We start from the raw sequence: 25,068 nt of genomic DNA on the forward strand, positions 1-25,068 counted from the left end.
ATGAGCAATTCAAGATACGAGTCAAATTTCGAGCAAATAATTATCTTGAGATACGAGTCAAATTTCCAGCAAATAATTATCTTGAGATACGAGACAAATTTCGACATACGAGAAAGCCAGGTGGCCAAGACTTGAGAGGTTTTTTTTTATGATTGTAGCCCACTGTCTTTTTTGCCGCATCTCTTTCATGTATAACAGATACAGATATAGAGTCAGAGTTCAAATGGCCTCCACCCAGACTTAAACATGGCGGATGAGCCAGCAGTCAGGACGGCAGTGGCATACAGAGTAGCTCAGAAGTGATGATTTACCATAAAACGACCTGATAAAGTTCTTACAGGACAATGCAGCACATTCGGTACGTTGTCATTTGGGATTTCGAAGCCTCATTTTAAGCATGTTTTTTGACGGGAGATTACTTTGTTGGCGTGATATGGCACTACATGGCTTGAGACAACAAAATATTTGCAAACAATTTGGCTACATTGCATTACCTCTAGCTCTTTATGTCTAATAAGAAATCATTACATTTCATTCAAGCACAGATTGCTGGGAAAAATCAAGAATGTAGCCAAAACTGCCCCTACGAGTGTGTTTTAGGGTAGGCAATAGTTTATTTTCTCCATCCGTGTAGCAATGAAATATCAGAGTTCAGCATTTACGTCAGTGCCAAATTAGCTTGTTTTTCCTTTATAATACATTCAAATTTTGAATGAAAACACCCTAACTGGCTTGGTGTTGATTTTTAATGGCAAGAACCTGTGTGGATAATTCCCACCCAGACAAGTGCCATCTAGTGGAGGTGTAAGGAATAAAAAGTACACTTATAGAATACATATTACCTTCACTTTTTTAAAGGAAGACCTCAGGGCTTGGACCTTTTCATTTTTTTGTTTTAAATGTGGTTTTGACAAAACTCTAGTGATACATTCATTCAACAATAGGGCAGGGGTCATTTTTGACTCAGATTTAAACACATGGTAAAATAACCTTTTTTTTTTTTTTTTTGCTATGGTGTTTTGTAGATGTTTAAAGCCACGGAGATGGTTGAAAGCTGTCAAAATCAACGAGAAGACTAAAGAAGTCAGGGGAGAAGTTGTGGAAGAGGTAAGACCAAAGAACAAAACTATGAAAAACTATCTTTATTATACATTTTTAGGTCATTTTCTTCAGTGTATAAACTCCAGGTGCATGTGGGTTATAAAGGAAAGATCAACATAAAAGGCTATGCATAGAAAATGAAAGACAACCATGGATTGGAAAATAGTAGCACTAAAAACATGCACAAGGATGCATTCATGGCAACATTACTGGATTACATCTTAACTAATTACTATTAGCCAGTGCCAATTGTGTGATTAAAAATGAACAAAAAGCATTAATAAAAAGTTCCATTTACGATCATGTAAACAGTCTTTAAAACACTCAATTAGAAAAATAACCCCGACATTGTTGATTAGAACTAGCATTTTGTTATAGATTTTAATGTTATTCATGTTTTTTTTAAGTTTTGATGCGCAAACCACAGTGAACAGTCTTAAAATGCTTGCAGTCAAAATACACTTAAAATATGAGCAAGCTTTTTACTTGTCACAAGCATAAATCTATGTTATGCAACTGCCACATTTGCTTTTACTATACTTTCATATAATGTTAAAGACAGATTTTATATTTCAAATTTTCTGATTGGAACAACAAAACAAGCAAAAACTATCAGAATAAATAAAGATGAAGAAAAAGTAGCTATTTACGATTCTGCCATAGCGTGTTAGTGAACGTTTTCACGTCTGGATTAAAATAGGCAAGCAGCTACAATGTCAACAAAAAGAAAGAAGACAAGAAATTCAATTGAAAGTTTTGGCTCAGCATCACGACTGTTAGATTTAGAAATCTCAGAATGCTTAGCATGCCCTTTTGCATATGGAGTCTTAAGTGACCGGGGGGGGAGAAAAACTTCATACTTCACAGAACTGTCAAAAAAATAAACGCAAAACTCGTTTGATTTTCCTATAAAAATACTGCGTATGTGCTTCTTCAGCCATTTAACACATGACAGCTATTTACAAAACCGCCTTTTCGTTCTTTTCATTGCAACTATCAGCAATGTCATACTGTTGCTTAGTAACCATTTCACAGATAAACTCTGGGACTTTTTCTCTTTTTAGCTTCTCATGTGTGAGCCACAGACAAAAGATGACAAAAATAAACACAACCCACAAATCACACGGTTCCCATTTTGCGTTAAAATACAAAATTAAAAAGTCAATACTACGATGCATCTGACTGACACGCCAACAGAATGACGTGAATGTTACGGCGTTGAGTTTACTATCATGCTGTGCTTCAAGCCACTTATTTCTACAATATGGCCTGTAAAGGCCACTAAACCTCAGTGAGGGAGTGTCTTCAATTGATTGAAGACAACTTAAATTCAAATTGAATTGATTGGAAAAAATAAAATCTTTATTTTTAAGAAGCCATCATGCGTGAAGTCGTAGAACGGTCGCGCAATCCTATCTGTGTGCTGGTCTGTCATACTTAATTCTAAAATGTTACATATTGACACACACACACACACATGCACTCTTATCTTGTTTCTCACTGACACGCATACAGTGAGGGATTTTCCATTGAGCCTCAAACTAGAACAAACTTTAAATGGCTAAAAGGAGATTTTCATTCCTCTTCTTCTTCCTCTTCCTCCTCATCATCATCTTCATCATGGCAGTGGGTGATCTCCTGTGGGGTTTGAGGGAACAGGTTGGGAGGTTTAATCTCACTGAATGAGCGAGTGAGCTGACTGCGTTTGCATTCCAATTCTTTGCAGTCGCTACAGTGGTTGCGGTTGCGTGTGGCCATCGGCGACTCGGCGTCAATGTCCACGTGTGCGTGTTCCACCGTCGACTCATGGGGCATCTGCGGACGAAAATCGACAAAAGTTGCAACTAAAAAAACAGTGATTCAAACAATCTACTATCCTTTTTTCTTTGATAGGTAAAAAAAAACATTATTTCTTAAATAATAAACAAGACTTAAAAATTGGCAGCGCGTTGGACTAATGTGTCGGCCTCCCAGTTCTGGGGTCGAGGGTTCGATCTCGGCCGAGCCTTCACTGTGTGGAGTTTGCATGTTTTCTCCGGGCTTGTGTAGATTTTTTCTGGGTACTCCGGTTTTTATTCCACATCCCAAAAACATGCATGGTAGACTAATTGAATACTCTAAATTGAGTGTGAGCATTTATGGCGATTGGCTGGCCACCAATTAAAAGTTCCCCGCCTATTTCACGATAATTATTGTTGTTGTTTTATCGCCCAGCTCTAATTACAATGCATTCCAAATTTAGACAACTTTGTTATTGTTTTTGTTTTATACTCACAAGCACATGTGCAGCTCTAAATAGGTAGCTAAATGGATAATAGAGCAGATTGATGAAGGAAGCAGCGTAGAGATCTGCGTAGCGCATCACTTGGGATGCGAACAGAGTCTGCCTGGAGCCGCTGCGGAAAAGGCTGCCCATCATGCCATAGCACATATCCATGTCATGAGTGACTTTCTGAAAAAGAATGACTAAATATAAAAGTAGAGCTTGAGAGCCCAGAATTTATACCCAAATGTGTGCCGCAAGCCTAAAAAAAAGCCACATCCCGACAAAAGTGTGTTGTAGTTAGGAAGGAACTCAGTCGTAACCCGAGAACTCTTTTATGACCTTCATTTTACCATCTGGGTGGTTATTCATTAATAGTGAGACACCGGTATCTGCTCACTTAGACTAATCAGTAAAACAAACTTGAGGTGGGGTGCCACCAGAACAAAGGTAAATCAAGCTCAACAAACATACTGTACATGTGACAGTGCAAGGACAGTCCTGTCCTTTTTTGTTGTCATGAAATTGAGGAGATTAAATCCGTAAATTGAGGAGATTAGGTCCGTAAACTGAGGAGATTAAAGCTGTACCTTGACTCTTCTCTGGAGAGTGCTGATATCAGGCCTTTCGTTGCTACTGCTGTCCAGATGTCTACGAGAGAATGAACAGATATGATTACGGTCGGTGGTGGGATATCAGTTTGCCAAAGAGCCTGATGCCTGGCTATAAATAACATTAGCAAAGCAGGGCTTCAAACTTTACACTTTTGACCTGAGAAGCTAACAATAGAGACAATGGAGAGCGAGGGAATCAGTTGTTCAAATTCTTACTTGTAGAGTTCTGCTAAGAAAATGTCCAGACCTTGCAGTTCCTCAAACAAAGCTGTCAAGGAAAAACATGATCAGCTACACACTCTTTTTTTGTACATGACTGCACAGCAATGTGAGAAGAAATGTTGGTAAAATAGGAGCCTCACAACTCTTGTCAGTCCAAACGTGCAGCTCTTGGGCTAGTTCGGGAATAACTAGGAAGGTCCTCCAGCCTTGGCGTTTCTTGGACTTGAGTATGTCCCCAAAGATATGGTCTCCAATGTACACAATATCCTTGCCTTTGGCCCCAAGCAAGTCACACACAATGTCGGAGGAACCTACGGTGAAACGTGTCATGACGTCACAAGGGAAGCGCTTATTCGGGGATTGTAAATGGCAAAAGTCTTACCTCCGGAGTAGACGATTCCATGCTGCAGGGGCCCTGTGTAGGTGCCAATTTTGAGTCGACCTGTGGTCTGATGTAGGTGATGAAATACATACATTAACTAAAAAAAATTTTGTAAACATTTTCACAAATACTTCCAGTTCAGGATCAGGACATGCTATGTGTATTGGGGAGAATAAGCAATGACAGTCCTGTTTGCATTGTTCACGGTCAAGAGTTATGCCAATTTTGTAGTTCAGTCAAGAGTAGATTTCAATGCCAGAAAAAAGAAGCTTCTTATTTCCTACCGTGTCCACTTGTCGTAGGACCGTCCCTTCGCCGAAGAACAGAGGCTTTCTGGCATCTACTAGGATGAGGTCAAAGTAAGACTGCCATGGTCGGTGTGAAGTACCAGGCTGATGTAGACATAAATACCACATAAAATGTCAATGTCAATAGTACAATTTCAATCTTCATAACACAAATGTAAAAAAAAGTCTTTCTTTTTAAATACTGTAAGAGAAAAACATCTGATTTTATTTGTATACTCTATGGATCGACTTTAGAGTGGCAGCACATAGGAGAGAATTTTACCTTTGGACCATGTGGGAGGTCAAACAGGAAGGTCATAATTTTCTGTGAATAAACAATATCAATGACAAAGATTTTAAAATCATGTCAACAGATTTGTTTCCCAAAAAATATGTATGAAGATCAGTGGTCAAAACATAAAATGACTGAGATCAATTAAGCGTTTTATTTCTTTTTTTTTTTAATTGAGATCAATGTCGTGCTTAGTTGATGATATGCAGGATATAATTAAACTAATATTTCCTTGTTTCAGTTGTCCAGATTATTGAGTTGTGGCTAGAACCAAATTAGGTGCTTAGTAAAACTAATTAGGCTTTTTTTTAACCATTCCAGTATAATTTTACCATCATTTTTCTGCAGTAAATGAGGCAATATATGACCGCTGAATACATTGTTGCCTTGGAGCGAGAAAGAAGCTAGTGTGGCTGATGCCTTGAATATTAATGGTCTTTCTTACAGCAGTGTACTTGTAGTCACTGTTGGTAGCCAAAAACACCTTGGCAACTTCATTCATCCGACTGAGGAGGAGAGGCAACTTTCCCTGCGGGGAATGGAGAAACCCATAGAAGGGTAAACTTTACAAATAAGCCTCTACGCAGATTCAAATATACTTGAGAACACTAGCCTGCATGAATACAAACCACTTACATCTTTCACAACATACTTCTCCAGGTTTTCCACAGTTTTCTCCTTTAACGTTCCCTGAAAAGTAAAATCTCTATTAACTTAATACAGCGTCAAGCTTGCGTAATGGTGACTAGAAGATGGGGGTTCTGTGACAGGTTTGAAAGATAAAAGCTTCTCTCTAGTATTTAAAATGTTTATTTCCTGCTATGCTATTCTGCACTAAAAAATAGCTGCTTTCTTTTTAGACCTTGGCCTGGCAGAGTAATCGGTTGTCCTGGTTGGGAAGAATGCAAACAGTGGCATTGTCTCTGTGTTGCTTTGACACATTTTATTGTAAACAATTCTTCATTCATGAACTCATTTTCTGAACTGCTTATTCTCATAAGGGTTGCAGGGAGTACTGAAGCCAACAATGGGCACCAGGCGGAGAACACTCTTAATTGGTGGCCGTAATGTTAGGTGGTTAGAGTAATATTGGGATGAAAAAAGTCGGAATATTACGAGATTTAAATCATTTTCTCGTATTCAAGTGAACCGGAGGTTGTTTTGTTTCAAGGTCATCCATTTTTGGCGACATAAATTCACTGTGAGCACATTTATTTTTGCGTAATATTGGGAGAAAACGTCCAAAATTAAAATAAAGTTAAAAAAAAAAACATAGCATCAATTATTTTAACATCAGTTGAACTGAGAGCAGTTTGGGGGCTGCAGACATCAATTTTGATGAGATCGGTGTGGAAAATATAGATTTGGGAATAATTTGGGGGGATTACTTAATTCCTATTAATAAAATTTACTTTTTTAAGCTTTTTTACTTTTTTAATTCACTTTTAGCCTTTTTTAACAGGTATACATAAAACGAAAATGTTTAAACAAATCTCTCTTCGTTAATTGATTCAAACCCCATATTCCGTAGGGTTTCTGCCATTTTTTTGCAATGGCTGCTTTCACGGATGCTTCACCTTGAAGTGAACCCAGTCAACAGCATCGCGGACATCCTGGAACATGCTCTTGTAAGACATGAACAGATCTCCGTCTTTAAAGCCAGTTTCGCAGCTGAGGGAGAAGAGAAAGAAAGACACATTTATGCAGCTGTTGTTGTAAAAGACATTTTTCCAGACATTTTCCCCCCAAAAATGTCAGTTAGTCTTTTTGCCTTTCTGCATCGTAATCCAGGTTTATTTAAATTTTGTGTTTGTTGTGTAAGTGAACATAAACAACTTGACTACAATTGGCAGCCTTAACGCAGTGGGGATGTGTTTTGTCCCCCAGGCTGGTTTGACTTGACATGCTCCAAGGCATGTGGCACATATTGTGATAAACGGCTTCTCACCTTGTGTATCTATCACAGTTGGAGAAGAAATCCACTAGACAGGCAAAGAGGTAGGTCTCTAAAAAAAGACAAAAAAACAGTTGTCTATCACAAACAGCGTACACACACACACCTGCTGTCATGATTTCATTGTTCAAATATCTTACCTGGCAAGTTAAAGAGTGTATTCAGAATATAAAAGCGCTCAGTATCATCCCTTTGGATGAATTTGTTTGGGTAGCGCTCACGGATCTCAGGGCTGGGGTAAGAAAATTGATATTAGCTGGTGAGGGCCGTGATGTAGGCACACATTCCATATGGGGACACAAACCTGACAGTGTTACTAACAATCTTCCTCAGAGACGAGGAGAGATGAATGTTCAGAATCCTCACCCTCTGAGGAAGTTGAATCCGTGGGCGCAGACCAGTATATTACCGTAGGCGTCAACCTTCAACAGGTTCCCATACATGGTGTCAAAAACAAGGCCCCTTGATGTAAAAATAAATAAATAAATAAATAAAGTTATTTTTATTGTGAACTCTAATCAGAATGTATTTCTTTTCATTTCCCCATTTCACTTCATTTTATTCATTCATCATCAGTACATTGAGTTGGTCACCAGGCATTCATAGGGCTTATGCTCACATTCATTCTAACTGATAATTTGAAATGTTCAATCAACCCATCACTAATGTTTTTGGGAGCCCCTTTACATTACTTCTGACCAAATAAAGGGTCATAGAGAACGATTAGTGTTGCTGTTGGGCTCACCTGGTAGGAAAGGATGGATCATAGACAAAGCTGAACAGCTCCTGGGGGTAACCGATAGAAACCAACCGCTCCACTGTCAGCTCGAATCCAAGCGACTCATATTCTGGTGATTTATACACTAGACCATAAACACACAAGCACAGGATGAATTTACTAACTTTGTAGGTTTCTGACACAGTTGTGGCCTTTTAAAAAGAGAGTATTGACAAGTAATCAAGGCAGTTACATTGTATTAATTGTGTATTTAATTCAATGTAAAATATGCTTCTAGTTAGAAAATTGTTTCTGCAACAAAATAATTTTGCATCTGCAGGTGTCAGTGTATTTTGTTTGTTCTGTATGTATTCATTGCCATGAACAATAATGGCACTCTTTTAAACATGTAATTTTGCATTAACTGGCAAAAAACAACTAAAGCAATAACGTTTTTCTTTCACTATTTGTCATAATTCAGTGAGTGGAACTGATTGTTGAAAGGTAAAAACAGCATTGTAAAAACAACTGATGAGGATATTCTTTTAAAAAGACATAATCAGAGACTCCTGGATACTTGTGAATCAGTACCATATGTATCTTTAGATACTGTAGCATATTTCAACATTATTTGCAATAAATTCTTATTGCACTTTATTTAATATTTAGGCAGTGAATGTAAATGTGGACATTGGAGTATGGACTGGACCACCGACTCCGACAATCACTCCACTGAAATCAATGATATATTAGAACAAACATAACTAAATCCATTAAAAGTATGTTACAAACAAAACAACTTTTTAAGGTGACCGTATTAACTTGAATAACTTGAACTGGTGATACAGTTTGTTGATCGACAATACGCACCCTCCCACATACATTTTTGAAATCCTGTCAAGCATGCACTCATGAATGCCTACACAAAGATTGCACACCACTATGTTTTTGTGTCAACAGAAGCCTGGATGTTCTGTTCATGAATTAACATGGACACTTGATCAGTGGTAAAAATAAAATGGTCCAACTTTCAGGAGAAGCTCAGATAAGATCTGAGCAGGTTGATGAGTCCATTCGCCAAGAGCCAATGAGCTCTGTGAGGCTCCAGAAAGCCGGCAGAGGATTAAAATGCAATCTGACACAGGGACAAAGCTATGTCAAATGATATAAATATAAAATGGGGAATGTGTTTGTTTCTTGATCTCAGTGGGATTGTGGGAGGCATCTGAGAGGTCTTTAGGAAGACCTTTATATAACAATATATTCTGTATCCTTTCAGGTTGTGTGGTGCCATGAATTAGCAAAACATAGCAGATTTTTAAATTGGGACCGGTATTGTTGTTTTGGAAACTCCTAAATCTAGAGTTTGTTTCTGTATTAAAACCACGTCGCCTTTAGCAGCTCAATCCCCCATCTGTCTCTCAACCGCAGCTGAGGCTCTTCGGTAAACAGCGGAGCTTGGCCTTCTGCCCAGCGCAGAAAAACACACCAATTACATTGCCCGCCCACCTACTCCTCCTCCTCTTCCGACACTAATTTCTCTTCCTCTTTGCACCACATGTTCGTCATATTCGTCCTGAAACTCTGAGGCGTTACAAAGAAACCTATTTTAAGAGTTGTTTGCCCTCACTTATCACTGTGTTCCCTAGTTTGACTTTCTCTAGTTGTCTGCCAGGTTTGCCTTTGCATGTTAACCTTGACATGGACAAACCTCAATTTAGCATGTCATAACATATCTTAATCTACACTGTAAAGCTGGTCGTTAGAACTGTCACTTGGGATGTGATTCATCTCTAATTACGTTATTACAGGAGCCTTCAGTGAGATTAGGATATGCTAAACAGTATATCTTGCACACATTAAAATAATTGATAGTGAGGTATTCGTTCAGTGGAGCAAGACTGATCAACAGAAGACTTTTGTACAGTTGTGGTTAAAAGTTTACATACACTTGTGAAGAACATAATGTCATGGCTCTCTTGAGCTTCCAGTTATTTATACAACTCAGAACTGGTGCTTTACAGAGAGTAAATGGGATAACGAAGATGGAGGATTACCTTCAAATTCTTCAAGATAACCTAACGTCATCAGCTCAAAGATAGGGTCTTGGGCGCAGTTGGGTGTTCCAACAGGACAATGACCACAAACATACATCAGAAGTGGTAATGGAATGGCTAAATCAGGCTACAATTCAGGTTTTCGAATGACCTTCCCAAAGTCCTGACTTAAACCCCATTGGGAACTTGTGGACAATGCTGAAGAAACAAGTCCATGTCAGAAGGCCATCAAATTTAACTGAACTGCACCAATTCTGTCAAGAGGAGTGGTCAAAGATTCAACCAGAAGCTTGCCAGAAGCTTGTGGATGGCTACCAAAAGTGCCTAATTGAAGTGAAAATGGCCAAAGGACACGTTGCCAAATATTAGCGCGGCTGACCAAGCAGATTAGATCAGAAAAAAAAACATTTCAGGATACAAAAAGCTTTGATGGAAACCTTTTGTTCCAAGATACAAAATCAAACATCCCCAAAACGTGAATAAACTTCTTGTATCCGATATTTTATTTTGAAATTGTCATGGTAGTGTTGCTTTCCCATCCACTATATCCCAACTCTCCCTTGTCATGTTTTTGGTCCTATTTCACAGCATTGTGTGTATGAGTACACCTCACGTGTTCCTCATTACCACCTGTGGACCGCCAAAGTGCAACTGTGAGATAAGGCTGATAGGTAACTCCAAGAGACATTTACCAAAATGAATGGAGTTAAGATGGTTAACTTCAAGTAACATTAAAGGTTAGCTGTAAAAGGAAATTTTAAGCATTCCTCTGAACATTGTAAATAAGAACATATGACAGTATATACTATAAAAGTAGATGTTTAGTAGTTATAGTCTTTTTTATATCAGTGGGGCATGGGTCATTTGGAGCCTATCTCAGATCTCTGGGCAACACAGATTGCACAGTGGTCTTGTCATAGGATACATTTAGGCACAAATGAAATACAGTACATACAATGGATCGGTTCTCTAGTTGCCTGGATTTTGTAAAGCACCCCTTGGGTCAAAAGCTAACTGGCTCCTCAGGGTACATGCCAGCCATGTTTTTTTTTTTTTATACAAAGATTGTCACTTGGTGATGAACTCCCATGAAAAAAATAGTAATGTCAACAGCTGAGCAACTTGTACTCTGTGAATTCAGAGGGAGTCTATGAAGGATTCCTATTCTCAAATGAGTCATCATTCAAGAACTTCACAAACACACGTGGTCAACCTAAAGTCATTCGGTTATTTTTAGAAGCAACGCTAAAAAAGTGGGACTGAGTTGTAGAACAACATGGTAGGATAATTTCGGAACAGTTACTGGTCAGGAGGATAAGTATGCAATTTATAATGTGGTATTTTACTCTTCTGTTTCATTCAAATAGGCGCTGGGTGATGTGTACGTACCTGCCAAAGTATAATCCATATCGAATCCAAAGCATTTAATCTTCTCCATTGCCAAGCTTCTGTTGACGAACACTCTAGAGAAAACACAGCAATGTTTGTGTTACTAGCAATCTTATACGATAACAAGAATTTGCTCCTATGTATGAGTGTGGATGTGAATGTATGTCTCTGTCCTTGTGCGCTGCAATTTGCCAATTTAGTCTAAATTTAAAATAATTTCACATTTGGTGAAAGATTGATCCAATGACTTTGATAACAGTGCACGCTTTTTATTTTCACTCGCACCAGGAATAACATTCTTAAAGCCCAAATGAAAAACAATGAAAAAAGTTGCATCTAACATTCAGAAACATTCCAAAACAGCGAATACAACTCTGTGAGCAACGAGGGTCGAAAGCACACAAAAATCACCATGAAGACACAGCTCCCATTTAGCCAATGGGAAGCCAGCGGGGTGTTGGGAAATACCTAATGGGATTTGTCATGCCAGTTTCAAAATAAAATAATTAAAAGTTTCTACTGGTGTATTTACCTTTCAGGGGATGTTTGAATTTTTGAGCCTTGTTTTGTTATTTGAATTTCTTTTGTATCAGGAGACAAAAAACCCATTTAGAAGTTCATAACCTGAATACAGTCGTACCTTTACTTACAAAATTAATTAGTTCCATTTTTTTATATTTTGTAAGTAGAGCAGTACTTTATATGTAAATTCCATAATTGGTTCCATGGTCCTCAAAAAAATACCAACTAAACCCTAAAAATTATCAATGTCCCACTTTTGTATGCCATACCAAGGAGTCCTTGTTTTTTATGCTTCATTCTGCTTGAATAGCGTAGCGATGTTCGCAAGTGGGTTACGGCGAGTTGCACTGCCTTGCAATATCTGTCAACTGCACGCCACATTCTTCTCTTCTGTTTTTAGATGAATAACAGGGCTCGCTTATTCATTTCACTCGCTCCAATAATTTTTAATAAAAAACTGACGACAAACGGTGGTCAAAATGGAGTTATGTTCTGAGAGGCTTCAACTGGAAGTCAATTAAACCACAGTTAATGTTGCCAGGACAAATCAAAGTAAGGGATACAGGAAAAGCAATTACGTTCAGAGGGACACAAATTTTGAAGAACGGATTACATACAGTAATTCTCATTTCAGTTATTAAAACTGGAGATCAAATGTTAGTACAAACCCCTATTTCCTTGCCATCAGATTAAGTATCAGTACAAACATAGCAAACATTTAGAGACAACTTAAACAGTGGTACTTAAATAAGATTATGCATTCAAACTGAATTCATTTGCAATCCAAACACTGTAGTAAATACCTTGAAGCAGTCCCATAGCGAACAAGTTCCCATTTTGATGTCTGTCTACAAGAGCGGCGATGCATTCTATGTAAAATTAAACCTCACTTTGACTCCCTGACCTGCTCCAGCAGGCCACCACAGGACCCACAAACAATAAACCCACCACTCCACCCTCTCTCCCCACCCCTCTTTGCTTTCTTACCATTCAGAGGTATTGTCACTTGTTGCAAAAATGATTGTGGCTATTCCATGTCAGTCTCTGTTGTTGTGTGGTTAGTCAGAGTTGTTGTTCTGTGGCATTACATTTATGGGCCTTCAAAGACATCCAGAACAGGCAGAAGTCAGGGATAACCAAGCAGCCATTAATCAAATGGAAGGCGTTGTGGATGGTATACTTGGCTCTAGATTAGAGAATATTGCAGTGCACTTCTGTTGTATTTTTATACACATTTAAGGTATACCCTTGAATCTGTCATCATTTATTTGTCATAGCTTATATGTGAGTAAATACGGTATGCATAGACCGAGTGCAGAAAAGAAAAACTAGTGATAGAATTCCTTTCTGGGTTGCTTTAAAATGGGCAATGCCTGAATATGCTTGAATGAAGAGAATAATCACCTCAACAGGAACACATGAAGCATTGAAGACAAAATAAAAGCAATAATAAAAGACTCCTAGAAGAGTTATGAAGACAACAGTGGCAAAACTTGCTCAACAATTAGTTATCTAAAAAAAGCTAACTAGGACACCTACACACAGATGCAAAATTGACGTATAATAATGCAGATATTTAAATGTCTGTAAGTATGCATTTCATAAAATTTAGAAAATAAGCCAATTGCGGCGGCCCAGTGGCTTAAGTGGTTAGCACGTCGGCCTCACAGCTCTGGGGTCCTGGGCGAACTGAGAAGCATTAAAATTAAAAAGCGCTGTCACGCTGGAATATTCTTACAACATTCTACTCAACATTCATTGTGGATTAGAATGCAGTAGAGGGAGATGTATCTTACCTATGGTATGGCTCTCTTCTGTATTTTTTCATTGTTATTCTGTCCATATTGGCAGGCAGGTCTGCATAATTCTGAAGTCGGTCACTCCATGAAGTAGACATCTTTAGGCTTCAGTGACTAAGTAGACAATTAAGAACAATAAAGACATCTGTTTAGGAGTGTCTAAATCACCCGTTTTAATATAGTTATTTATTGTACACACCCTATCTGATTCAGTGTCAAGTGATTTACACTATCTGTTGATAGTGAAATAAACTTAGCATTTTAATGGCACTACCATTATCACATTATCCATATAAATATATGGAGTTGGTAAATACTATATGATAACTATAAACGTGTTTACATACACCCATCAGGGGGAATGCATTTTCTTTGTTTACTTTTTTACCTCCCCTACTTGAGTGGAATTCACAGTTTAAAAATCATCAACATTGAATTCCATTTGATCGGGAAGAGCAATGTTGATCTTTTGTAAATGATTCCGATCCTCTAAAACTGATTATATCAGGTCAGACAGTTTAGACAAACTTTATTAATAGATTATAAATCAGCTTTCTGACAAGTCCATTCACTCCCAACATGACTAAACAACTGTTTTATTGGTTTTTCCGAGGTAAAGTATTAGTATTTCCGTGACAGAGCAATAGCATAATAACTCATGTTGAACAGCTGGGCGAATGCGGCATCCAACACGTCCACACCCTGTCTCATCAAAGTTGTCATTTATCGAGTCATCAATTCCTGCCTGTCATCCACTGCTCCCATGCAGTACACAGTCTAGCTTTGAATTCTCTGTTGACGCCAATATCTAGCAGCTGGAGTTCTTTTGTCAATCCACCCGGAATGACGGCGAGCATAGAATTAGTGTGCTAAATCGAGCTCAACAGAAATGAAACCCCGTTTTATATATCCCAGCATTCACCGCGCACTACTACTTCTACCTGGGAATTGGAGTCGGCGCCTGCTTGCCGTAGTTGCGAGACCTGTTGCGGCTCAATATTGATCCATATATAATAAATATATACATAAATATATAGTTCGGAGTCTAGATGAACGACGGCGAGCACTGAATTAGAGTGCTTGCCATCATTCTGGCTGCTTACAGTAGTTACGACTCAATATTGATCCATATATATTGTGCATCAGATTATAAGGCGCATGGTCAGCTTTTGAAAAAATTGAAGTCTCTTAGGCGCACCTCATCGTGTGGAAAATTAGGTACATTTTCTTAAGTCACAAATAATAGTAAGATACATGCTAATATTTAAAATGTTAAAACACACGTATTATGTTTTCGGTAGGGCATAATACAAATGTTTCCAGTTACACACGTTTCCAGATGCCCCATGTGGGTTAAATACTTTACTGAAAGGTATTTTTGTTGACTGTAAATATAAAAGATTGTCAAAATGAAAATGCACCCGGTCAACTGTTAATTCACATTTTGTCAGGGATAGACAAGCGATCTTCCTTTTGCAACTGATTTGAATCAACCAGTGTTAGGTTGAAATTAAACATCCTTACATGGTAGCCAGACGTCATTGAAATGGCTATGTTCAATAAGGCCGTGATTGGTCAGAGTTCCGGTTTCTGATCTTTGTAGCCATGTTTGAGTACACCTCGAGACCACTAAGATAATCACATTGTTGTTATCAGTTGACCACACAAAATACAGAATGAAAGGACTCTGCGTATTTGCAAAACAATCTTTTCATTCAGCATTTCATCATTGGTTGTGAACCTTTGAGTTTGCTTATCACAAGGGACCGTGTAGACAGCACCAGATTAAGCATTTCCGGTGAAAAGGAGAGCTGTTATAACAGTTTCCATCGTCAATGTGTTAAAAGCAGAAGGCATGCAATCTGCAAATGTTCATGCAATTTTATTCTGTTTTCAAGATTTAAAAGGTATCAAACTGTTTTGCTTTTCAGGAATAAGAACAACATTTGTCCAGCTAACACTGCAGGCTACATCTATTTAAACAAAAGGTAAATTTGAATGTTCTCCTATGTTATTATCACTGTCCATTTACATCCCAATCACAAGTCAACATGTAACCTTATAACTGACGCACAACACTGTGTGGGGAAGGGTGCCGTTATCTCAAATGCAGGACTTTGACTTGTTGGGAACACATGTTAATACGTCGACGGGTACTCTGGTTGCCTCGCAAATGCCAAAAATATGCATAGTAGGCTGATTGGACACAAATTGCCCCTAGGTATGAGTGTGAGCGCAAAAATTGTTTGTCTCATTGTATCCTGCAATTGGCCGTGACTGGACGTTTGGTCGCTGGTCTTTTGGTCGCCAGTCTTTTGGTCGCCGGTCAAATGTACTTAGATATGAAACAGTACTTAGATATTAAACAGTACTTAGATATTAAACAGTACTTAGATATTAAACAGTACTTAGATATTAAACCGTACTTATATATTAAACAGTACTTGGATATTAAACAGTACGTAGATATTAAACAGTACTTAGATATTAAACAGTACGTAGATAATAAACAGTACTTACATATTAAACAGTACTTACATATTTAACAGTACTTAGATATTAAACAGTACGTAGATAATAAACAGTACTTACATATTAAACAGTACTTACATATTAAACAGTACTTAGATATTAAACTCTCTTAGATATTAGACTCTCTCATGAATATAATTTTGAGAGCTGGTTTCAACAGTAAACTCTCTGTCACCATTTGACCGGCGACCAAGAGACCAGCGACCAAACATCCGAGCCCCGCGATTGGCTGGCCACCAATTCAAGGTGTCCCCGCCTCTGGCCCATAGTCAGCTGGGATATGCTCCAGCACCCCCGCGACCCTAGTCAGGATAAAGATGCGCAGAAAATGAGATTCACATTTGTATGCTTGTCCTAAATGAATGTAGTTTGTTGTGTGTTTGTCAGTGTCCTTCTGAACAACTCCAGCAACAGACGGATAGCCTTCATTTTAGCCACTGCCTTAAGGACAACTCTGTTTACACCCTAACCACGGATCGGTGGTGTCAGATAGGAGTTCAGGTTTAGAAAAATACAGTATGTCAGATCACTGCACGTGACAAGCCTGCGGTAATGCAAAACGCTCTTTGTTCGACTTACACATTACAGTATGTAGTATATTATGTAGCGCAGTCCTTAAGACCCACGTAAAGTGTTTCCTGCACCGCTGAAAGATGACATCAAGTGTAATATTAAACTCAGTCATGATCTGAACCGTACTGATTCACGGTCGTTCAGTGTGACTCGTGAAATGAACTAGGCTAGCTAGTATTCGCTGAATAGACTGTCAAACATCCCGTAATTTGCTAAAAGAGCTAACAGTCTGCTTACAGTGGAAATGCACGGCCCGACACTGGCTTACGCCATTCGACGGTGGCCAGGAATGATCCGGCCGAGGTTAATAATAAATCAATTGGGTGGGGTACAAAAATAATAGCCAACAAAGGTAATTGCAGAGTTTAAGGTAACTATTTGGAGCGTTACTGTACTCACCACTGAAATCAGCTTCTGTGCTCCTGTGTAAAACAACTGCACTGCCACTAAATCTGAGCATGCGCCTTAAGGAACGTTCTACTGGAAGAAAGGTTGCGTAGTAAACTGCACACACTTCCCGAATTTGTGCACTATAGTACACTCTTTGATTCTCGCTCCTCTGTTTGCTGCTATCTCTCCCTTTCTCTCCCTCTCCCTCTCTCTCTTCCCCCCTCTCTCTTCTGTTTGCTTCGCTCTCTCACTCTCTCTTTCTCTCTCTCCTCTGATTGCTTCTCTCTCTCTCTCTCCTCTGATTGCTTCTCTCTCTCTCTCTCTCTCTCTCTCTCTCTCTCTCTCTCTCTCTCTCTCTCTCCTCTCTCCTCTCTCTCTCTCTCTCTCTCTCTCTCTCTCTCTCTCTCTCTCTCTCTCTCTCTCTCTCTCTCTCTCTCCCCCAACCGCCGCTCTCTCTCTCCCCCCGACCGCCGCCGCTCTCTCTCCCCCCGACCGCCGCCGCTCTCTCTCCCCCGACCGCCGCCGCTCTCTCTCTCCCCCTGACCGCCGCCACTCTCTCTCCCTCCTCTTCTTCTCCTCCCTCTCGCCCCGATTGATTTTGCCTATAGTAGTCTACATTAAAGTAGTATCCCTGTATTTTCTATAACTCTAAGTCAAATCAGAGCAATATTAATATAATGCTGAGATAGTGTACTGTTATTTGTTAAAAGATGTGAAAATATGAAAGGATGGTAAGGGTTTACTATATAAATAAATAAGATATACTGTCATTTGGACGGTTACCGGCTAAATAGCCCCTGCGACTATTTGACGGGTTACCGGCAACGGAGCCACTGCCATTGTATATAGGCCTGGTGGATGAGTGGTTCGAGCGTCAGCCGCAGGGGAGGACCTGGGTTCAAATCCAGGTCCAACAATTCAGGGTCTCCCTCGCCTCTGGTCGGAAGTCAGCTGGAATGGGCTCCAGCACCCCGGCGACCCTAGTGAGGATAAAGCGGTTCAGTAAATAAGATGAGATAAATAATAAGCACAGCTCCTGACTTGCATTATATTTATTATACTACATTGCCCTTCGCACGTCAGTAATTACCATGTAGCTATTCGTTTATTTCAACAGAGGGCAGCAAAGGTCTATTTTTTTTATCTTGAACGTGTCAAGTATTTAGTTACTATGTATTCATTTTAATAAAGTGTGAGAAAAAATATTAAAATCGCTTCTGTGTGCATTTTTTTATTAAATTGTATTATTATTATTATTATTATTATTATTATTATTATTATTATTATGAGGGACTGGGTCTTTGAAATTTCTACTGATTTGATAATTTTAACCAAAATCTTGAATTTAAACATGGACGTTGAATACGTGGACATGTAAACTGGTGTGAATTTGCGAAAACGAGCTATGTATTTGGCCTTTTTCTTTTGAGGGTAATCTCAATCATGGGTATTCATGAACGATCGCCCTGCCCCCGCCTATAAATAGGAGACGCACCCCTCTACACTTCTGACTCCATTGACGCCAAGATGAGCTACGGACCTGAAGTCTTCTCCTCTTCCTCTTACCGAAGAATGTTCGGGGAATCTCCCCGCTATGCGTCCTCTCCATCCCGGACCGCCATGAGCGTGTCCTCGCGGAGTGGCTACCGATCCTCCTCGGCATCCCGGAGCAACATTTTGCCCTCGGGGGGTTACACCCGAAAGTCTGGGCGCACCTACTCGTCCATGCCTCTGGAGACATTCGACCTGGCACAAAGTAGCGCCCTCAACAATGAGTTTAAAATTGTCCGTACTAATGAAAAGGAGCAAATGCAAGGTCTTAATGACCGCTTTGCCATGTTCATCGAGAAAGTGCGCAACTTGGAGCAGCATAACAAAGTGTTGGAGACAGAGCTGGTGGCCCTGCGTCAAAAACAGGCAGAACCGTCCCGTCTTGCCGAGCTGTACCAACAGGAGATCCGTGAATTGCGATCCCAGCTGGACGAGCTGAATGGAGAGAAGTCCCAGCTACTTATCGAGAGAGATAGTATCGACGATGACCTCCAGAAGCTCAGGGGGAAATATGAAGAGGAGTTCCGTGCTCGAGAGGAGGCAGAGGCTACTCTCAAGGCTTTCAAGAAAGATGTGGAGGATGCCACCATGGTACGCATGGACCTGGAAAAGAAGGTTGAATCTCTGCTGGATGAAATCAACTTCCTGAGGAAGGTGCACGATGAAGAGGTGGCCGAACTCACAGACATGATTCAGGCAGCTCAAGTGTCTGTGGAGATGGAGGTCGCCAAGCCAGACCTGACATCTGCCCTCAAGGAGATCCGAGGTCAGTACGAGTCCATGGCATCCAAGAACATGCAGTCCGCCGAAGAGTGGTACAAGACCAAGTTTGCTGACCTTTCGGAGCAGGCCACTCGTAGCAATGATGCTATTCGTGCAAGCAGGGAGGAAATGAACGAGTTTAGGAGGCAGCTGCAGTCCAAGACTATTGAGATTGAGAGCCTGAGAGGCACTAATGAGTCCCTGGAAAAGCAGCTCCGGGAGATGGAAGACAGGCACGTCGTGGAGATCGGAAATTATCAGGTAATGAATGACATGTCGTACGTAAAATAAGTCAATTTTAGGACAGTAAAATGTACAATTATTTTGCTTAATGTGTAAAATAAGAAGCAGTGTGTTTTGTGGAAAATGAGCTCTGTCCGTGGTCCTGAATTTCCCCTGGGCTATCTCAGCTCAGCATCTGCAAGGGACAACGCCCACGTCCTTATGTCCTCTGTCATCAGCTTGCGAAAAAAAAGCGTACTCATATCCTTTTATATTTGAAATGAACAGAAGAAATGATACACATTAAGATTTTAAGTAATTGCATGTTCCAGAATAGGTCCGAATCAGGTATAAGCTTACTACCTATTTTTGATTTGCTGGAAAACAGATGAGCCTTGCTCCACCTTTGCGTGTCCCCAAACCTGCAGATTTCTTTCACTGCAGATAGGATTTCAATATTTAATGACATCCTGTTAATCTCTTTTTTTTTTAACAGGACGGCATAGCCGAGTTGGAGAATGACCTGAGGGCTACTAAAAGTGAGATGGCTCGTCACTTGAGGGAGTACCAAGATCTGCTGAATGTCAAGATGGCCCTGGATATTGAGATAGCAGCATATCGGTGGGAGACTTCACACCATGGTCTACCATTTTCTTACAATTTCTGACCATCTGTTAAACTCTTCTTAATGTTATTGTCTGCAGAAAACTGCTGGAGGGCGAGGAGACCCGCATAGGGTCTGGAATGGCCTACCCCACCCCATCTATAAGTTCAGGTGGTGGGCAGAGCTACAATTACCAGTCACGCATCTACACCAGCTCTGGCAAGAGCTCCAAGAGGGAAGATAAGGATGAAAGTCACCCACAGAGCAAGGCTGGGGGCAAGGCCACCCATGAGATTTATGAGGAGACAGTGGTGACCACTAAAAAAGTAGAGAAGCAGCAAGACGGTAGTGATTCCTCTACTAATCAAAAAATCTAAGAACCTAGTGTAAATTTGCTAGACTTCTAAACCTTACATGTCTTGCATCTCCCATAACAATTTCTTTTCAATTCACCATACTAAATCAAACCACATATCTTGAATTAACAGCACCGCAGTTACTTAAACTGCTAGTTTGCCTTCTTATAAACATCTTGCATTAATAGGTTTCTTATACATTTAGGAGTACTATAGTACAATTTCAGTGATAGGGGTTTAGTTATTTTTATAGGGATCCTTAAATAATACACGTTCCCAGAGAAAATAATTTTACATCCACGAAAAACAATCACTCCATTCAACGTTATTTTTGTTTATTCTGTCATTCACCTACCAAGAATAGCAAGTTCTTAGGCAGCACATAATATATAAGTACTGTACTGCTTTCTGCTTTCTCACTTGTGCATCACACAGATGTACATAGTACGTCATAAGTGTATAAATACTACAGCACAACTTTAAGAAAAATATGCACTCGACCATGATGCATAGTGAAAGGAAAATTCTTTGAATACAACATACCACCAGTATACTAGAAGATAGAATTAAAAAAGAAAGCACACATTTAATGATCCACAATGAAGACCGGCTTGTGATATTACATAACTGACATAAAATCAGTTTTAAAAAAATTCACCTTGCACAAATGTTCAAATAAATAATGGCACATCAATTAAGGGTGAACATCCTCAAAGGAACACTGCCCTCTCTTACACTACTTATTTAATAGTAATAGTTGTAATCTTTAAATGAGCAAAAAATAAATGTATGTTTAACCATTTTAAAATGGACAGTGTATGTAAACATCATCCTTGCATGGAATCTGCTCCATTGCTCATAAACACATTGATTGCATTTAAGGTTGGCTAATGCCTCCCTTTCCAAAAATTCACATTTGCATAACATCAAGCAAAGTCCTAATTGACAATAATATTTGTCATCATTGAAGGACCTAACCTAATAGACTATAAAATATATTTACTAAAAAAGTTCCAACAAAGAATTCCACACATAAAAGCATTTTGTAATTTACACTTAAATCCAAAAAGCAGATTATGTATAATCCACTTAAATGTAGCTTCATTCCTTACACTTCATTGATAATTAAATCCCATTTTAAGTATACAATCCATCTCACTTGGACACTTAGACTAAACCTTGCAACCTCACTCAAAATAGAGCCAATACATAAGGACCAGTTTGTAATTTGTTTCAAATCTGTCCTTTATCTTTTCAATTTTGGCAATGACAGAATTAAGCATCTGGTTTAGTGTGACCTCAGTAGAAACATGTAAGACCGAGACTCTAGTACTTCACTTTTTGCTTGCTTACTGCCAACATAAACAAAGCAATGTTGTTCTTGTGATATTTGCCATTGTAAACCCGCTCTGACAAGCTGCACTCAAACCTCTATTTGGAAAAAAAAAAATGATAATGCACGGCTGTAGGACAGAATGTTCTGGATTGGTTTGTTTTATCTGTGGCTTTAGAACAAGCAATATGTGAGTATCCTAGTAAGTGTGTATTTGTATCGCTATGCAGTGGCCTATCCTAAAAGACTTCCAGAAGAAAAAGATCACTAGCACATGTAAAATGTCTGTATGATGCATTCCAGAACAACGAAAGCTTTTATAACCATATTGCAAACCAAATAGAATATAATGGTGTCTTACTATCCAACCATTACCACACTGCCAAAAATAAGAAACATGCAGCACTAGTCATGGCACGACATTAACAATATGTCACAAGGTCAATTGCAATTATTAATATTTTGCCATAGAATAAATACTGTAGGATATGAAATGCCTTAAAACACCAGCAGCTTCGTATTTTGCCATTTGTATGGTGAGGCTGAATTTGTTTAGTGGGGCATTGGATCATTATTTGCATTTATTTAGAGCAATTGTGACATTTAAAATTTAGGGATTGAATGTAGTTGCCATGTTATCCTGGTTAGTATTTCAACTTGCTATGTATTGCTGTGAGACACCATATCAATAAAATTTTGACATTATTGACATGCCACAAGATTTTGGTATGGTATTTATGTGAATGAGTGGGTGTAAGTTATAAATTGATAATTTGGAGGGTTCATTATACTCATGGGATTAAATATAAACATGTTTGCACATTGAAAAGTTATGGGGCAGGAATCAACATAATAATTGGTAAAAATGTGCAATCAACTCATTTTGTCCTGTGTACTTGTCCTTATCTGCTCAAAAAAGTCTTGTTTTTAAACCAGTAGAGATATGAGCTGTCTTCTTTTGAGTAAATACCTTTTCTTTCATGAGGCAAAGTGTGAGATGATGGATGATCTCCCGCAATACTGTGTGAGGTCGTTATTAACACAAACCCCTCAACCTCTTCTCATCCTGCTGAAATACAACGCTCTAGACCTTGAGCATCACAGACCCTTCCCTGGTTTTGCTCGTCTATTGGGTCGGACAGCCTTGATAGCCTTGTGGTGCATGTGCAATGCAGGGTGCGGCTCTTCAAAGATTTATACCTCTGCAATGCTCCCAGCCGTTTTACAAAGGCCTCTGAAATGTCCCCATAAAACCTCTGCTGTAAAAGAGCTCTTTCTAATTTTCCTTCAAGTAAGAAGTACACATATACTTTTCAAATCTCATCTACTCAATATCTTCATCATAAACACAGAATACACGCAAGAGTATTAAAATACCCGACAATATGAAGCAGTGGTCTTGTAAAAAATGCAATCTCATATAAAATTGGAATTAGAATTGGGAATAATTGGAGATTCATAGTTGCTGAGAGAGAATGTTGGCGGCCTTTAATTCCACTGCAGTCAGTGTACATTGTACATTGGAGTTGAACCATTATATATATATATATATATATATATATATATATATATATATATATATATATATATATATATATATATATATATATATATATATATATATATATATATATATATATATATATATATATATATATATATATATATATATATATATATATATATATATATATATATATATATATATATATATATATATATATATATATATATATATATATATATATATATATATATATATATATATATATATATATATATATATATATATATATATATATATATATATATATATATATATATATATATATATATATATATATATATATATATATATATATATATATATATATATATATATATATATATATATATATATATACACGTTCTAGTAATGAGCATTTGTAAGACAAAAAAAATACATATCAAACTTTTTTGTATAGTGGTGAACTGATTCAATGCAGTATTGTTATAAGTCATTATCATTTTAATGAAATCCCATTGTTTTAAGCTTTGTATTCCTGCCAGTAAAGAAAGTGTTAATTGGCTGCGGTTGCCTTGGAATCTGTTGCCGGCATCACTTTGCTACGGAAGCCTTAGGGAATGATGTCTTGGGTAGATGGGGAGGTCTGAAGTAAGGCTTGCTGTATTAACACAAACTGTTTAGAAGTACATTGGATATCTAGTAAATATTCATCCTAATAATAGAAAATAAAAAGATGAAAGATAAAATTATATCCTTTTCCTTTCCTGCTAGAAAGCGCTACATCATTTTGAGGCAGACCCTGTGATCTGACTCGTTAATGAAATCATCAAGTTCCTTTTTTTATTGGTCTAATAATAGCAAAGCCATGCAAGCAGGGTGACTGGAAGAAACGATTTTCTTACTCTGTCTCCAGATTTTGAAAAGAGCTTCCCTATGTACTGGATATATTTGTATGGAATTTATTTGGAGTTATAAAACAATCTAGAAAGCATTTTGTTGCAAAATACATTGAAATGTTTTCATGACGCGGAAATAAGACAGTTCTGAAACAGTGCCTCCATTTGTTCCAATTTATTTGTGGACTTCCTGAGTGTGGCTCCTTAAACATAAATTATAATACAAAAAATAGCACTGAATCAACTTCAATTTGAACAATTTCATCTTATGAACACTTTCAACTTATGAACAAGCGATTGGAACATAAATCGTTCCAGTGAGAAATATACAGATACACTATTCATTTTGAGTTTCAAAATCACTACACATAAAGGGAAAAAACATTTTTAGACTGGTGGATTAAGCTGTTGGAAACACAAGCATCATTCACCCGGCCGATTTGATGCTGCTGCTATTGCTGCTGCTATTGCTGCTACTTTATACATAATAGAGAAGCTGAGCTATTCCAGGACTTTCACTTTGTGCTGCAGACTATGACACAGCATTTCAAAACTGAAAAAATATCTCAAACTAAAAAAAGAATATTCGCTCCTGAAATATTGAAAGACAGCCACCTCATGGTGTCTGCATTCACTTGCTTGGTTTCAGTGGGGGCAGGCGCGGGTTCGCTGGTGGCGGTATGATTGTGAGTGTGAATGGTTGTCTGTCCCTTTGCGTGCCTTACGTCTGACTGGCGACCAG

At 38.5% G+C, this 25,068-nt stretch overlaps 2 protein-coding genes across 3 annotated transcripts; one reads left to right on the plus strand and one right to left on the minus strand.

The window, feature by feature from the left end:
- Positions 1-1,172: 1,172 nt before the first annotated feature.
- Positions 1,173-17,314, minus strand: nt5c2b (5'-nucleotidase, cytosolic IIb). 2 transcript variants are annotated; one of them, XM_077719483.1, is made up of 18 exons: positions 17,105-17,314; positions 13,598-13,714; positions 11,280-11,353; positions 7,861-7,978; positions 7,482-7,577; positions 7,256-7,347; positions 7,110-7,167; positions 6,739-6,832; positions 5,798-5,851; positions 5,607-5,690; positions 5,153-5,194; positions 4,867-4,974; positions 4,583-4,649; positions 4,341-4,511; positions 4,195-4,246; positions 3,955-4,015; positions 3,377-3,553; positions 1,173-2,916 (listed from the first exon to the last, which is right to left on the minus strand). In XM_077719483.1, exons 2-18 carry the CDS (start codon positions 13,696-13,698, stop codon positions 2,677-2,679), a joined length of 1,689 nt encoding a protein of 562 aa, XP_077575609.1. In that variant the 5' UTR covers positions 13,699-13,714; positions 17,105-17,314; the 3' UTR covers positions 1,173-2,676. The 2 variants fall into 2 exon arrangements, with proteins under 2 accessions (XP_077575609.1, XP_077575610.1); XM_077719484.1 differs by lacking the exons at positions 7,861-7,978; positions 11,280-11,353; positions 13,598-13,714; positions 17,105-17,314 and having other exon boundaries at positions 7,420-7,489.
- Positions 17,315-18,595: 1,281 nt separating this feature from the next.
- Positions 18,596-22,642, plus strand: inab (internexin neuronal intermediate filament protein, alpha b). The gene is made up of 3 exons (XM_077719239.1): positions 18,596-19,669; positions 20,127-20,251; positions 20,335-22,642. Exons 1-3 carry the CDS (start codon positions 18,623-18,625, stop codon positions 20,609-20,611), a joined length of 1,449 nt encoding a protein of 482 aa, XP_077575365.1. The 5' UTR covers positions 18,596-18,622; the 3' UTR covers positions 20,612-22,642.
- The last annotated feature ends 2,426 nt before the right edge of the window (positions 22,643-25,068 follow it).

The sequence above is a fragment of the Stigmatopora nigra genome, chromosome 6 (assembly GCF_051989575.1).
Source record: "Stigmatopora nigra isolate UIUO_SnigA chromosome 6, RoL_Snig_1.1, whole genome shotgun sequence".
Lineage (NCBI taxonomy): Eukaryota > Metazoa > Chordata > Actinopteri > Syngnathiformes > Syngnathidae > Stigmatopora > Stigmatopora nigra.

Excerpts from the sequence above, each read along its gene's own strand:
- nt5c2b (XM_077719483.1), bottom strand. The coding sequence starts at position 13,698 with ATGTCTACTTCATGGAGTGACCGACTTCAGAATTATGCAGACCTGCCT. Across the intron at positions 4,247-4,340 it reads CGTTTGGACTGACAAGAGTT|CTTTGTTTGAGGAACTGCAA; the intron begins GTGAGGCTCCTA and ends TTTCCTTGACAG. Across the intron at positions 4,016-4,194 it reads TTCTTAGCAGAACTCTACAA|ACATCTGGACAGCAGTAGCA; the intron begins GTAAGAATTTGA and ends ATTCTCTCGTAG.
- inab (XM_077719239.1), top strand. The coding sequence starts at position 18,623 with ATGAGCTACGGACCTGAAGTCTTCTCCTCTTCCTCTTACCGAAGAATG. Across the intron at positions 19,670-20,126 it reads TGGAGATCGGAAATTATCAG|GACGGCATAGCCGAGTTGGA; the intron begins GTAATGAATGAC and ends TTTTTTTAACAG. Across the intron at positions 20,252-20,334 it reads ATTGAGATAGCAGCATATCG|AAAACTGCTGGAGGGCGAGG; the intron begins GTGGGAGACTTC and ends TATTGTCTGCAG.